The sequence below is a fragment of the Thermobia domestica genome, chromosome 18, assembly GCF_964235325.1.
Source record: "Thermobia domestica chromosome 18, izTheDome1.hap1.1, whole genome shotgun sequence".
Taxonomy (NCBI): domain Eukaryota; kingdom Metazoa; phylum Arthropoda; class Insecta; order Zygentoma; family Lepismatidae; genus Thermobia; species Thermobia domestica.
In genome coordinates, this window is record NC_137471.1 from 30062844 (window position 1) to 30078179 (window position 15336).

Genomic DNA, 15336 nt, shown 5'->3' on the forward strand with positions numbered 1-15336 from the left:
ATAAAACGTCAAAATCCAGGAAAATTCTCACTCTGACTAATTGAACAACATAAATGTTTAAATTTTTCTTTGTTCTTTAGAAATGAATCAATACCTGTATAGGAAGAGGCGGTGGCTTAGTGGTAGAGCGTTCACCTCCGGTACTTGGGGTCCCTGGTTCGATCTCAGCTCGCGCCGTGTGGACCTTGTGGTGGACAAACACCGTGCTCATGGGTTTTCTCGGGGCTCTCCCGTTTCCTCCCACTTTCTTCATTCCACCATTTTACTCACCTCTCATCATCACCGTCTCCTTCAGCCTAACCAGCATTACCATGGGACGTAAAATTTAAAGATGTCATTTCATTTTCGATACCTGTATACCTGTATAATAATAGAAATGAATCAATACCTGTATAATAGCAATAGTTTCTTGTGTGTTTGTTCAAAGTAGTATAATTTTCACCCATTGTTGACTGGGTGTATTTGTATTTTTGTTTAAAAAAAAAGAGAAGTAAAAAATAGAAACTAAAAGCAAATGAATAAAACAAACGTGGTTGGCACTTCTTTTAATATAGCTAAGTTAATCTTATCACATAATTTGAGCCATAAGAATTGGACACTCTAAAAAACTAGGGAAAAATTAATAGGAAAAGGGAAATTTTTGTGTCAGTCCAGGGAAATTTTCTTAAGGAAACCTACGAACACTGGACCCCGCAAGTTGCTAAACAACTGCGTATCGGTTCATATACCGGCGTCAACGAGAATTACAATTATTTGCTGGTATTACCCGGCCAGACTCCTTTTCTGTGAGACACCCTGTATATATATATATATATATATATATATATATATATATATATATATATATATATATATATATATATATATATATATATATATATATATATATATATATATTAATAATTTTATATTTATGAGCTGTGGAAGTTGATATGTACACCTTGCACGTTTAAAAATATAGCTTTAATCTAATTGAAACGTTAAAATTGAAATAATCTGAAACAATAACCAATCAATTGCAATCAATCAATAACCAATAATCTTTTACTGATATTTATTATTAGATTATGAACTTTGATATTTAGGCAGTTATACACTAGGCAGGCACTACGTGAGATAAGTCGTAGGAAATATGTTAGGATTTATCTGAGGAAAAATGTTACGACATATATCGTACGAAATCCTACCCTTTCGTGCTATACTACACTGTACAGGGTGACCCAAAAGTAGGTATACACCCTTGCATTGATCAAGTACAGCATTCTAGCTTATAGGTTCCTTTGTTTCGGCTGTTCCGAGCTTAAGGTATAAGTAAAAATGCGTTAAAAACAAATAATAAAGAAAATAAGTTTAGTTGATGGAAAACAATAAGAAATGATAAAAAAAAGCAATGAGTTGATCAGTACGGGACTGTATACCTACTTTTGAGCCATCCTGTACATCCTACTGATATTGACACTAGGCGCTACACGTTACACCTCTAAACAAAGCATAAAAGTCAAATATAAATTACCAATCCCTGCACCACTCTTTATTTTGTTGAGTATTTTTGCTCTTTCAGCCACATACGGTTGGCGGGAAGAAGACAAATTTGTTTTCACTTTGTCTCATCAGATGTCGCTGAAGTCGAAATCTTACGAATTTTCTGTCCATAACAGAGCGTGCTCTAATCAGGAGAAATCTCATAGAATCGTTCAGAAAATGAGAAATGATATGCGATCTGATGCCATATGCGTTGAGATTTTGACTGTAGGAAAAATCGGAAGAGATTTCCTAGGATCTATCCTATAGTGTATAGCTGACCTTACTGACAACTGTAATTTTTAATTAAATCGCATTTGCCAATATTCACCACTTTCGTACTACAACTAAAAATATTATCTTTCGAGTAATTTATCCGCTGATGAGTTGGTAGAAACTTCTACCTACAGCTTTCTCACTATTTTTTTTAAATTTAGAAAAGAAACTTCAGTAATTAAAGTGTGTAAAAAATAAAATCTGAAACAATAGGCACACATACTTTCTCTTGTACTTCTTGTTAAGTGTTTAGCATTATTTTGCTGGTTGTGTTATATGTTCTATAAATAGTTCGTGCGCTGCCATTGTAGGTATCTCAGGAGGGTTACTTCCCCCCTCAAGCTCTTCGCTTCGAAAGATTACCCGAGAGAGAAAGAGTTATGATACGAAGTTAGAAGTTTTAAGTTTCCCGGTTATCGTTATACTTTAGTGAACTGGAGCGCCGTTAAAAAAAAAAAAAAAAGTAGTAGTAGTTTGGAGGAAGGAGGATTTTCTAATACAAAGTAGGCAAGAAAGTAAACATGCCAGGAATCTTAAAAAGACTACACAGAAAGAAACTAGTTTTGTCTGATCTGGAATTTTCTCTCGGAAGATTTTTTTCGCCCCTTTCCCCTTTAATTTACTAATGCTGGTTATCACCCATTGGAGAATTGTGTGGAAAGAGTAATTAAAACTTTTAAGAGACATAAAGAATTGATGGTGGGTGATTTCGACAGAAAACACGAGAAGAATTTCAAAGTGGAAAAGTTGTATTCGCCAATGCCTTTCATAATTTGTTACAAGTAAACCATCAAAATAGGAGGAATGTTCAATAACTTAGTGTTTCTAGGGGAAAAAGTAATAATTAGTATCTGATTTCGGTATGGTGGTCTTCGGTTCGATTCCATGTAGGGTACTCGATTTCCAGGGACAATAAGATAGCTGGTGCAATTTAGAAGTAGTAATATTCTCCTTAGAAAGGCTAAAATTATGGTGTTGGATTCCAATATGCTTACTGCAAATTGATAGGTAAATATCTGCGCGGATGCGAACATTTACGAACATCCGAATTATATTTTAGTTTCTGGGCGGATAACGGATAAAAACAACGATATTCTGGCGACACGATTTAAAAATACATGAATTATATTACTGGTTTTTCTAAACACTCCATCTTGTAATTAATTGTGATTACCTTTGCGAGATAAGTAACCACCAGAACGAAATTTATTTTCGTTACACTGCTCGATAAAATGAAACTTTTTGAAAGCTGTTTCTGATTTGACACCTGATTTTATATAATTTGAGGATGCTAATTACGAATATGAAATTAGTGTTTCCCCATTGCGTCAGTTTTCTTTTAACAAATCGGAAATCATGATTGCGTAAATTGTGCTATTTACACAACGCTAGTAATATAAAGTAACATTATGACTAAATATTTCTAACAAAGGAACATTATTTTGCTTAATAACTAATCTGAACATCGATATTCTAAATTATTAAGGTCATTGATAAACAAATCTCATTTTTGTCTTTGCCTTTTCACTTGTAAACTCCTAAAACTAGGTCTCCTTTTGTGAATAGTTCGTGAATTTTTATCTACCAACGTCCAACAATAACCCGCCAGCATTGTTGTACTACAACATTCCTGATAGCGGCATTCAATTGCTTTGATTTTCTGGCATCAAGTTCTTTCCTCAAATCATCCAAGCTAGAAGAAAAACTGTCTAAATGTGAATACAGAAAATGAATGTTAAGACTTATTTTAAACTTCTGTTTTAAACTAATGTTTTAAACTTCTGGAGCATATTATACATAATGTACTAATTTTCGTGTTTGTCGTTCCCGAGGAAATTATGACTCACGCTCCTCAATTCAATCCATGCTTCTACGAGGCAACGTTTTTCACATTTTTCTTCCTATATTGCGGCTTTCCTTGGCAGGTTAATCAGTTTGAGTCCAGCCTTTATCGCGTCCTCTGCTGTCTCATTCCCAAAATGTGGTATGCATATTTGGTGTACCCTTGCTGCTGTCCAAGAAGCATACATATCACCCATAGATTGCCGCACAATAACCAGTGATGATCGCTGTGTTTGACTTTTTTTTTTTAAAGCATTTCCATATTTTCGTCTCTTTTAGATGTCAGAATGAGCAATGGGTACAGAGGGTTGTTGGTTGTGTTGTGAAGAAGCACACTCGTCAAACTTCTCTTCTTGGAATCAATGAAAAGCCTCCATTCCTCTGCATTATATTCATCCCCTGAGAGTTTTATCATAAGATTTCTGATGTCGTTGGAAAAAAACTAAAGTTTCCGTCAGCAGAAAAGTATTGTGCAAACTCTTTCTCACGATGTCTAAAATATGAACATAATGCACCTGAAGTCAGTAGATTCTTTTCACTAAGCATTCACTAAGAGTTTCACTGCTTGCTTGGACAGATTCAAGTCACGCACTAAATGGTTTAACTCGGGTTGTGTAAATACTTCGGCTCGGCAGCTTCCTCTTCTCTGCCGTATATCTCACCGCTACATTCGGTGCTAATAGAAGCAGAATCTGTAGACAGTAGTTCTTGCGGTTAGTTAAGTACTGTGATACTTGTATATAGTACAGATCGTAATGCAGATGGCAGGTTAGGATATTTAAGGCTTCGTTTGTTTGTTTTCTTTAGCGGTAAAACCTTTAACCTTACACGAACCGAAATAGCAGTCATTACTATGATCTCTTGCTTCAAGCCATATCCGTGGTATCGCGAAACGTAGAGATTTCTTCTTACCTTTTGTCCAATTCCTTAGGTCTTAGACACATACTTTACATACTGTGTGTGGCTCAAATGATTGCTCTTCATCCCCTAACTTTATTCCAAAATAGGCGTAATATGCACGTTTCACAAACGATCTAATTTTTTGTCTCTGTTTCGAGACTAAAAAACTGCCACATATGTAGCAGAAATAATCAGGATTATTCTGACACTTCCTACGTTCCATTTAGATTCAACAAACAGCGCAACTAGACACAGCAACAAAACATACGGCGACCCGTAGTTCTTGCAATCACAGGTTACACAGCGCTGTTATTGCGTTCCCAACTGCAACGCGTTGATATTCAGTGCTACCAGATACTGTACATATTTTTTCAATGCTAGCAGGATAAGTAACTGCAGGCCTTTTATTACAAATTCAAAGATAATCAAAAGGAAATGGCATCGAAAGTACCTTTTTATATTTGTAATTATAATCAGTACCTCTTCCGAAATATACCTTTTCATGGTTATTTTCCTCTCCCCCTTCCCCTGTATTTTAAGAAAATTGTACGTGATAGAGAAAAACTAACTACATTTTTGGATTTCTCCGGTCAAAAACATTTAAAAAAAATTAATAGTTTTAAACAGCAAAATCATTGTAGAGCAGTGGCCCAAAATGTTCAATATATTTTAATAAAAAAAAATTATGTAGGCCTTATGTCTGGAGAGCTACATATAGTGTAGCCTAACCCAAACTATCAGTTAACTCACTATGATCTGCTTATTTCGAAAACTTGATTTAGGTGACGTTCAAAAATTTTGTGGCCCCTGATTCAATTGGCCCAAAAGATCCAATATATTTCAATCAAAAAAATTATTGTACGCCTTATATCTGGAGAACTACATATAATGTAGCCAAACCCAAACTATCAGTTAACTCAGTATGATGTGCTTATTCCGTAGAAAATCTGAAAATTTGATTTAGGAGCCTTAAAAAATTTTGTGGCCCCAGATCCAGAAACTAATTTTTGGTCCAAAAGATCCAATGTATTTCAACAAAAAAATTTTCTTGTAGGCCTTATATGAGGAGAACTATATATGGTGTAGGTAAACCCAAACTATTTCTTAACTCAGTGTGATATTCCGAAAAAAGAAAAACGAAGACTCGATTTAGGGACCGTTCAAAACTTTTGTAGCCCCTGATCCAAAAACTAATTATTGGCCAAGATCGTAATCTTTCAATCCAAAAATTCTTGTTGGGTAGTTTTGGTCCCCCATCTCTAAACTGTTACCCAATCATTATTAGTAAGACTATTCATGGCTTTGGATTGATTGTTTTAACAAAAGAGACACTGACCAAAGCTTAAAACCCACTTTTTTTAAAATTATAATTTGTAACTGTTTCGGATATCTAGCATATCCTTCTTCAGACACTATCGAAATTAATGAAAATACAGACAAATATATAAATGTTGTTATAACAAAGTTTAAATTCTTTTAACAGACATATATATAGTCATTGTTGTACTTTTTTATTTTTATTTTTTCCTTCTTTTTTTTCTTATTTACTGAGGCCGTCAGCCAATCCTATAAGTCTTCGTGTTCACTTTCCAATTAATCACGTTCCTTCATTTTTGGTTCTTATAAGGGCCTTTTTTTATATATATATATTCTTTTTCTCTATGCTATTCAAACTTCCTTGCCATAATTCATTAATTGGTAAGCCCCCTGTCCAGTTCATCAGTTTATCTCTTCCTACCTTCTTTATCCAATCCGCTTCTTTCCACTTCCTTATTATCATTCTTTTCTCCATCTCCAATACTTCCGTCTTATCCCAATTAATTGTAAACAGTTACAAAATATAATTTAAAATAAAGTGGGTTTTAAGCTTTGGTCAGTGTCTCTTTTGTTAAAACCAATCATTATATGTGAATAGTGATAGAAATGAAATAACAACTATAAATAATATTTCATTATAAAGAACTGACAATCGCTAAACATGTTTAACTAACAATTTAATTTCAATTTATCATTAAGAACATTAATTTTTACAAGACAATTCGATTTTCTGTTCGTGCCAATACATTAATACAATTTACAGAAATGTCTTATAATATTATTTGTCAGAAGCTGAAGTAAGAGGTCTTATGCAGAGTCGTTCTGATTCATGATTAGTGACGTACTAAAGAGTTCGACTAACATATGTTTCCTGCAGTAGTCAGGCTTTTAGTATGACGCTAATCATACTTCAAAACAACTCTGCATAAAGCCCATTATGTTTTAATGCGAATGGCGGTGGATTATATTGTGTATCATAAAGACACCATGGATTGGAAATAAGAACAATTTAAGATTTTTGGACAATTTAAATAAAGTTCATTCTTGCCATCGTTTTATTATACTCTAAAACAGTTATATCGATTGTACATAGAAGCACTGTAACGCATAAAATATTTTGAATTTGTAGCCCATAGGAATGTTTGTGTCTCGTGCAATTATTATCATCGTTAAAGGTGTTCAGGAAGGAAAGAACTTACAAGAACTTACAAGTATAGGTAGTAAAGGAAGAGAGGAAGTAGGTCTAATACAAGTTTCCAGACCTTCTGGTATATGCATTGTGTATTGTAGTAATAGAAGAAAATTGTCACTTTGTTAAAATTGAAGAAGCAGCTGAGGTTAAATTTACATCATGAGGGTCAAGGTGGAACAACCTCTGATCACCCCGATGCACTACTCTCTGTGTACACAATTGCAATTCAAGTCGTTCCCACAGTGCAGCGAAAGTGAGATCAGCGACCCTGCTGGCTGCAGTCGTAACTAATCGCATTGTCTGCTACTGTAATTGTATCATTGGTTAATTCTATCAAACTCACGTGCTCTGGACGATTTGATTCGTTCTTGTTTCCAGTAGTTCGTGGCACCTGAACTGCTTTGAGTGGCGGCAGTCTCCAGTCACGTGATTTAGTTTCAGTGGACAGAGCAGCTGAAATCTCTTATATTAATCCTTACTCTATGACCGTAACGGTAGAGTTTATGAGGTGGTTTATTGTAATGACATGGGTTGAAACATCTAGACCCAAGATGGAAGATTTGAGGAGATTTTTAGGCAAGTTTTTACTTCGGTGATTTCAATCATTTTATTCGATTCAGTAATTTGGATCTGTTGGTTCAGGTTTTGAGAATGTATTAAGTTCTTCTAGATTCGTTATTGGTATCGAGTCATGTGATGACTTCCTGTTGATGGTTACGTTAGGTAAGAATAGTTTAGGAACTAATTCCTAGTGATATTTAATGAATTGCTCCGAGGAACTAGTTCCCTACGAATCGATTCATTGAATGTAATGACCAAAGAGAAAACTTCTCGATTTTTATTATAATTATATAGCAAATTTAAACAGTACACAATCTTGTTTTTTTTTCTTTTTTTAAAATCTTGTCCATTCACTTCTCTGTAAAAGGCTATATTTTGGCACCATACACAAGAAATTCGGTTTTCGTCTATATAAAAATCTCAGTTGGCCTAGAAACTCAACATTTGTTTGGTCTAACTTCAAATGTAGATTAGAATACAACGCTTTTTAAAGAGAACCTAATGGTCAGGGATTTTCTTAACAAGACTGTGCATTTAATAACCAGAATTTGTAATGATGTTGTTTTTCCGATTAATCGCTAGATATAACACATATATTGAAGTAGTTAGCACTGAGATGCAACAAGAATGCAATGTGAGATCTATGTGAATGTGTTATGACGTTATATTTCAGGAGCTAGTAGTATGGTGAAACAGGCCCCGTAACCAGGGGGTCTAGGGGGCCGCCCCCCTAAAATTTTCACGGTAGGCTTGCAAATGAACTATAATATTGTGGACCGGGCCCCCCTACATTTTTGGGCTGGCTACGGACCTGTGGGGAAAGTTTGATTTCAGCAATTTTAGTGATGAAGGGAATACATTTAAACCTATCATAACTTGAAGTTTTTCAACTACAGCAATCATTAATTACTTTCTGATTTAGACCTTTACTGATTTCCGAACTCCTCAGAATTGAGTTCTTATTACTTGTACATACGAGGGATAATCAGAAAGTAACGTTACAAAGCCTTGCAGTGAAACGTATATATATGTATTTTTCAGACAACCAATATATAATTTCATCCAACAGTGTATACATTAGGTTGTTGGATTGAGTATAGCCCGCTCCCCACCCCCGTGATTTTTAACGAATCATAGTGATTCTAACGATTCATATTAGTTCATAATGAATCGGAATCGCATGTTATAAAGATTTAAGCTGTAAATCTTGTGGTAAGGAAGCTTTAGTATAAGTAGTAGTAGCGGTAGTAGTAGTAGTAGTAGTAGTACTAGTAGTAGTAGTAGTAGTTAGTAGCAATAGTAGTAGTAGGGTCTAGTAGTAGGAACGGGTTAGAAGCCCCGCAGGGGTTTGTTGGGTTCTGTTCTCGATATAAGTAGTAGTAGTAGTAGTAGTGACTTCCAGTTCCGGTGACAAAGAACTGGGGGAGCGGGCTATAAACAAGCCCGCTCCCCCCGTGATTTTTAACGAATCATAGTGATTCTAACGATTCATATTAGTTCATAATGAAACGGAATCGCATGTTATAAAGATTTAAGCTGTAAATCTTATGGTAAGGAAGCTTTAGTATAAGTAGTAGTAGTGGTAGTAGCGGTAGTAGTAGTTGTTGTAAAGGTAGTAGCAGTAGTATAGTTAGTAGCAATAGTAATAGTAGTGGTGGTAGTAGGAATAGGTTAGAAGCCCCGCAGGGGTTGGTTGGGTTCTGTTCTCGATGTAAGTAGTAGTAGTAGTGACTCTTCCAGTTCCGGCGACAAAGACCTCGGGGAGCGGGCTATACACAAACCAGGTTATTTTTCGACATAGTCTGTACATTGGTTAAGGCTCTTGTCACATCGTGTAATGAGTTTGAAGATTCCCTACTGGTAAAAATCCTTCCTTGCGTGTTCAGTCACGTTGTCAATGAAGTGTTTCATGTTCATGTGTGAAACAAAGCCACGGCTACGCTTCCGAACGACATTCCCAATTCTGCCATCAGATGCAGTCGTCCTGTTGTCTTGAATCAACTCCTTCACATGAGGTTTGTTCAAATCTGTTGATGCCGTCGGCCACTGCGTAACTCGCTGGTGGCGTTCTCTCTACCAGCCGCAAATTTTCGACATCATTCTGCGACATTTCTGACGAGACATTACAGTCTCTCCGTAAATCTCTACCACGTAACGGTGAATTTCAGTCGCAATTTCATGTTTCACCCACAGAAATCGAATAACTGAGCTGACTTCTTCGTGAGACCAGTTTCCCAAACAAGTCGCCATTTGTGTTTACCTACAACTAGCACTGTAGATTGCGGGTGACTGAAACTCTCACAGTTGCCAACTCCATGTATTAAAATTACCGCACACTCCTCATTCCTCTATAACAGACGGAACTCCAGAAATACCGACCTTGTAACCTTAGTTTCTGATTTCCCCTCGTACATCTACTTGCACATGTCATTTAATGTTTCCACGATATAAAAGCATCGTGATTCGTCCAGAAGCCAATCACCCTGACAGCTATGAATGGAAAAATTACATTTAAGTGTATTTTCAGGAACTTAGTTATCCAAACTTATGTAATATTACTTACATTGTAAAAATTCTTTATTACAGAGCTTAAGCATGAGAAATCACACGTTAGTGAGGGAGAATGAGGAATTCACCCTGTCCTGCTCAGTTAGAGGTTCATCCGATATGTCCTATTATTGGTACAAAGATGGAGTGATGATCAACACCACAACTGCTACTGCAAGGTAAGTTACGATTTTTATTTTAATAATTTCTAATATACAAGGTAATTTAAAACAACACCGACAACGTTTGGGAAGTGGCTAAAGATTAGATTAGATTAGATTAAAAATATAGACCAACCTGGGTATACAAATTCTTCCTTTCGAAGTTATAGGCTGCCAAAAACACGGAAAATGAACTTTGAAGGTCCATAACTCCAATACTATGGGACCTACCGTAGTCGGGTCAAGACTTTACTGAAGAGCTAATATGTGCGCTGTCTAAAAATACACGTTTCAGAATCCCAAAGTACTCACACAACATTTTTTATAGAGGCAATTTGGCTATGGGCATATAATTTGAAGTATTCACTAACTACCTCTATAAAAAATGTTGCGGAAGTATCACAGGATTCCGAAACATGTATTTTTAAACAGGGCACGTACTAGTTCCTAAATAAAGTCTTGACCCGACTACGGTAGATCCCATAGTTTTGGAACTATGGACTTTAAAAGTTTATTTTTTCATGTTTTCGGCAGCCTATAACTCCGGAAGGAAGCATTTGTGAACCCAGGTTGGTCTATACTTTTTGTCTTATCTTGTTGTTAGGATCAGCTCCCAAACGTCGGTACTGTTTTGAAACACCCTGTATATATATATATATATATATATATATATATATATATATATATATATAAGCTTATATAATATTTTTGTACAAGGTTTTCCTTGAACTTCAACTGTGCTAGAAGCTTAAATTCCGTTAACCCTCTGCAGCTTATAAAACAAAGTTAGGATCGTTTAAGATTAATTAAACTTAGATTATTTTAGGTTAGATTAGATGCAGTTGTGTTTCGTTTTCCATGCTGTATGTAATTGCGGCCGGGTTTAACGGAATTTAACCCTGGTAGAATTCGCATATCTAGTAGTTATGTGACAAATATCGAACAGGTATTGCTCAGAATAGTTTGTAAATGCGCTAATGCTTTCGTTTCTGCTTATTATTTCGTATCAGTGAGTTAGAAGTAGTAAAAGCGTATGTATGTATATGATCCATTGCCTTACAAGGAAGGGTCACGAAGTGACTCCGTTGAGATCCGAACGATCAATTGTATTTGCATGTGATGTGTTATAACTAGACGAATCCCAAAGTTATACGTGATATTGTGAGTTACAACATATTTTGTCATGTAAAAGCTAGGGAAAAAATTACCTGGTACAATAGTTTGAACCGAGTCATTTGTTCGGAAACGGTTGGATAAATGGAAAGCTCGGCGAATACGTATCCCATCATTTTCAAGGAAACACTTTTGGGGGTAAAAAAAATTTACCCCAGGGTCTCCCGCAGGGTCCCAGACGGATCCAACTCAAAAGTTTCTAATGATAATGGGGGTTAAGTAGCACATCATTTGAAAGCTGTTGTAAATTGAAAGAAAATGGAGCAAGTCTCGGTTCTGTAAAACCCTGTGGAAAATGGTTGTAGGTCAAAATGAAAACAAAAACTTTATTGAAAAGTCCACGGCCACTCCTATAAATCCGAAATGGTGAGACAAATGTGAAAAAAAAAGACGTGTGGCATTAATTTCAAAGTACAACAATTTAAGTTAAAACGTCTTGTCCCGGGGCTCCCACAGGGTCTCAGATGGGGCCCAGATCAAAAGTTCCAAATGGCAAGGGGGTTAAGTAGCACATCGTTTGAAAGCTGTTGTTAAATGAAAGACGACGACGCAAGTCTCGACTCTCTACAACAACCAGTGCAAAATGGCGGCTGGCCAAAATGTAAACAAAAGCTTAATTGAAAAATCTATGGCCACCTTAAATCCAAGGTGGCCGCTTGAAACCTATGTCGAAAGGATATGCATACCAAACTGTTCAAGCTAGGAAAACCAAATTTGGCATGAATGTTGATCAGTAAGTGACGAAAAGTTGCGAAATGTCCAAAAAAATTCAACATCTTGAATTCAAAATGCCACACTATATATCGAACGCATGTCCAGCTCAAACTATTGGTGTTGCAGGAGCGAAATGTGGTATTTATGCTTATGGTCAATAGTAGATATCCACAAAATATCAAGGAGTACCATCTGTAATCCAATATGGTTGCCAGCATGAAAAATGAGTTTGTATATACGTAAATATTATATTTCTCGAACAAAGTTAAGACGCAGCTTGATGTACTGAAATGATTTACACATGGTTTGGTACTGCTCGCCAATCTTGTAAATGAAGTTTTCTTTTTTTTTTTTTCTTTTTTGGTATATTTGGAGTTCCTTGAAATATTGCGATCAAACCAACGAAAACCATACAAAATGTAACCATTACGATATGGTACAATAGAGCCCCAACCTGACTGGTGCAGCAAGTACTTTATGTATGAACTACGTATGATAAAATTAGAAAAATACCTCGGATATTCAACCGAAAGAAAAATACCGAAGGTATTCAACTTTTGTTTAGCTGTATGAATAGGAAGTTGAGAGTTCTGTACTTATCGCATATTCGTTATATTCGCTTAAATGATATCAAGAGAACCGTGACGAACGTGCATTAGGAACGAAACGTATTTGTTGTTATGGAATGAAATAATAGTTGAATTTAATCGAAATTCAATTGTTCTTTAGTCTTCCATTGTTTCTAATTACATAATAGAGAAAAATAGAGAGTTAGATTTGTGCTGTTATGAATGACATAGGTTTTAAGCGACCAGTTTGGATTCAAGGGCCATAAACTTTTCAATTAAGTTGGGTTTACACTTTGACCCGCCGCCATTTTGCACAAGATTGTCGTAGAGAGTTGAGATTCACTCCATCTTCTTTCATTTAACAACAGCTTTCAAACGATGTGCTACTTAACCCCCTTGCCATTTGAAACATTTTAATTGGACCCCACGTTGGACCCCCCTGCGGGCCACGGGCCAAGGCCTTTTAACTTAAATCGTTGCACTTTGAAAATGGTGCCACACGTCTTTTCTTGTTTTCACATTTGTCTCACCGTTTCCGATTTATAGGGGTGGCCGTGGACTTCTCAATTAAGTTTTTGTTTACATTTTGACCTGCAACCATTTTGCACAGGGTTGTCGTAGAGAATCGAGATTTACTCCATTTTCTTTCAATTTACAACAGCTTTCAAATGATGTGCTACTTAACTCCCATTTTCATTTGAAACTTTTGAGTTGGACCCCATCTGGGACCCTGCGGGGGACCGTGGGGCAAACTTTTCTTTATCCCCAAAGGTGTGTCCTTGAAAATGATTGGATACGTGTTCGCCGCCCACATAGCACAAGTACGTCCACGAGATGTCCGAGACTGAGCCCGCAACGGACGACGGGACATCACGGATTATCCGATTGTGCTCCCTGGACATCCACAGGATTTCCGCGGGAGATCCAGATGTCCGCTAATATCCTGGGATACGGGATATTCAACGGGACCACGAAGGGATGTCTATTGGTTTTCCCTCGGACCTCCTGTCTCATCTGGGACGTCCCGTGGACATCCTACATGGGGATCCTTCAGGACATCCCATGCAGGACGTCGATGGGATGGCTTCTCATTGTCCCGATAATCCCGGGAACCGAATGGGATGATTGGGATCAAAATGGGACATCCCAGGGACGTAGTGTGCTATGTGGGCGAGCTTTCCAGTTACCCAACCGTTTCCGAACAAATGACTCGGTTCAGACTATTCTGCTGCTTTGTAGCTTTTACGCTACAAAATATGTTGTAACTCACTATATCCCGTCCGGTGGCACGTATAACTTTGGGATTCGTCTAGTTATAACATATCAAATGCAAACACAATTGTCTCGTTTGGATCTCAGCGGAGCCACTTCGTGACCCTCCCTTGTTAGATAATGTTTACTTGCAGGGTTGAGCACGAGACGAGACAATATCAGACTTCAATGTTCGTGACAATATAGTTCTTCCTATCAATATCTTTTCTACACGAGAAATTTCAACTCCTAATTTGCTAAACAGTGGTATCTAAATGCCATTAATTACGAGTATTCTGAAGATTTTAGTTCCACGTGAAAGGATTATATTGCAAAATTCACACTTGATTGTAGGGAGTTGTAGTAACTCAGCTCATACACAAACATACAGACTTTCTTCTTCCTATATTCTCCTTTGAAATTAGAGTTTTGTGGACACAGACAATAAATATACAGTTGTTCTTCTACCTATATTCTCCTTTGAAATTAGATTTTTGTGGACACAGACAATAAATATACAGACGTTATTCTGCGTATATTGTGCTTTGAAATTCGAGTTCTGTGGACACAGACAATAAACACAGAGACATACTTCTTCCTGTGTTTGTTGAAATTCGAGTTCTGTGGACATTGACATACTTCGTTCTTTATTCTCCACTGAAATTAGAGTTCCTTGAGCCCCACACTTAACAGCCATAGTCAGATTTAGATAATGTTGACAAAGAGAAACGTTATTGTCGCTGCTTCTTTTGTCATAAACAGAGGAGGGAGAAAGTCGGCTACATTTTAGGCTTAGCTGCTTTAGAGGGGAAATAAGCTCTAGTAAAGACACTAAGCAAGACCACACGAAACTTAAATTATGTCAAACAACAATATTCTAGGCCTTATATATCTTCTCATACCCCATATACCCTTTCATATCTAACCATGTGAAGATTTAACCTTACCAAATATACGTATTTTGAGGGTTACTCAAAAAGTTTAAGGTTGGTTTAAAGGGACAAGTTTTGCCGATAAATGGCACTACAGTCTTCGTATCTTTCCCGTATATTTTTTTATCTTTCACGAGAATTCACGATTTCTCTTACAAATTTCAACCTACAGACTTCATATTTTTAGAAAAGGAACTTCATAATCTATCGAAGCTAATAATCTGTGCCGATTTTTTATTTAGAATTTTCTTCATTGTTGAAGTGCCTTGATTGTTGAAATGGATATACAAACCTTTAACAATGGAACTGTTTCAACAACGAAGAAAATTCTAAATAAAAAATCGGCACGGGTTGTTCCCTTTAATATGTTATAAAATTCC

At 36.5% G+C, this 15336-nt stretch overlaps 1 protein-coding gene across 3 annotated transcripts in view; it reads left to right on the top strand.

Annotated features, from left to right (window-relative positions):
- Positions 1 to 15336, top strand: part of LOC145675726 (uncharacterized) — a 1359799-nt gene that overhangs the window by 1282903 nt on the left and 61560 nt on the right. For all 3 annotated transcript variants that reach the window (XM_081746346.1, XM_081746345.1, XM_081746348.1), the window contains one exon: positions 10196 to 10335. In XM_081746346.1, coding sequence (XP_081602472.1) covers positions 10196 to 10335 — 140 coding nt within the window. The remainder of the gene's footprint in view (positions 1 to 10195; positions 10336 to 15336) is intronic.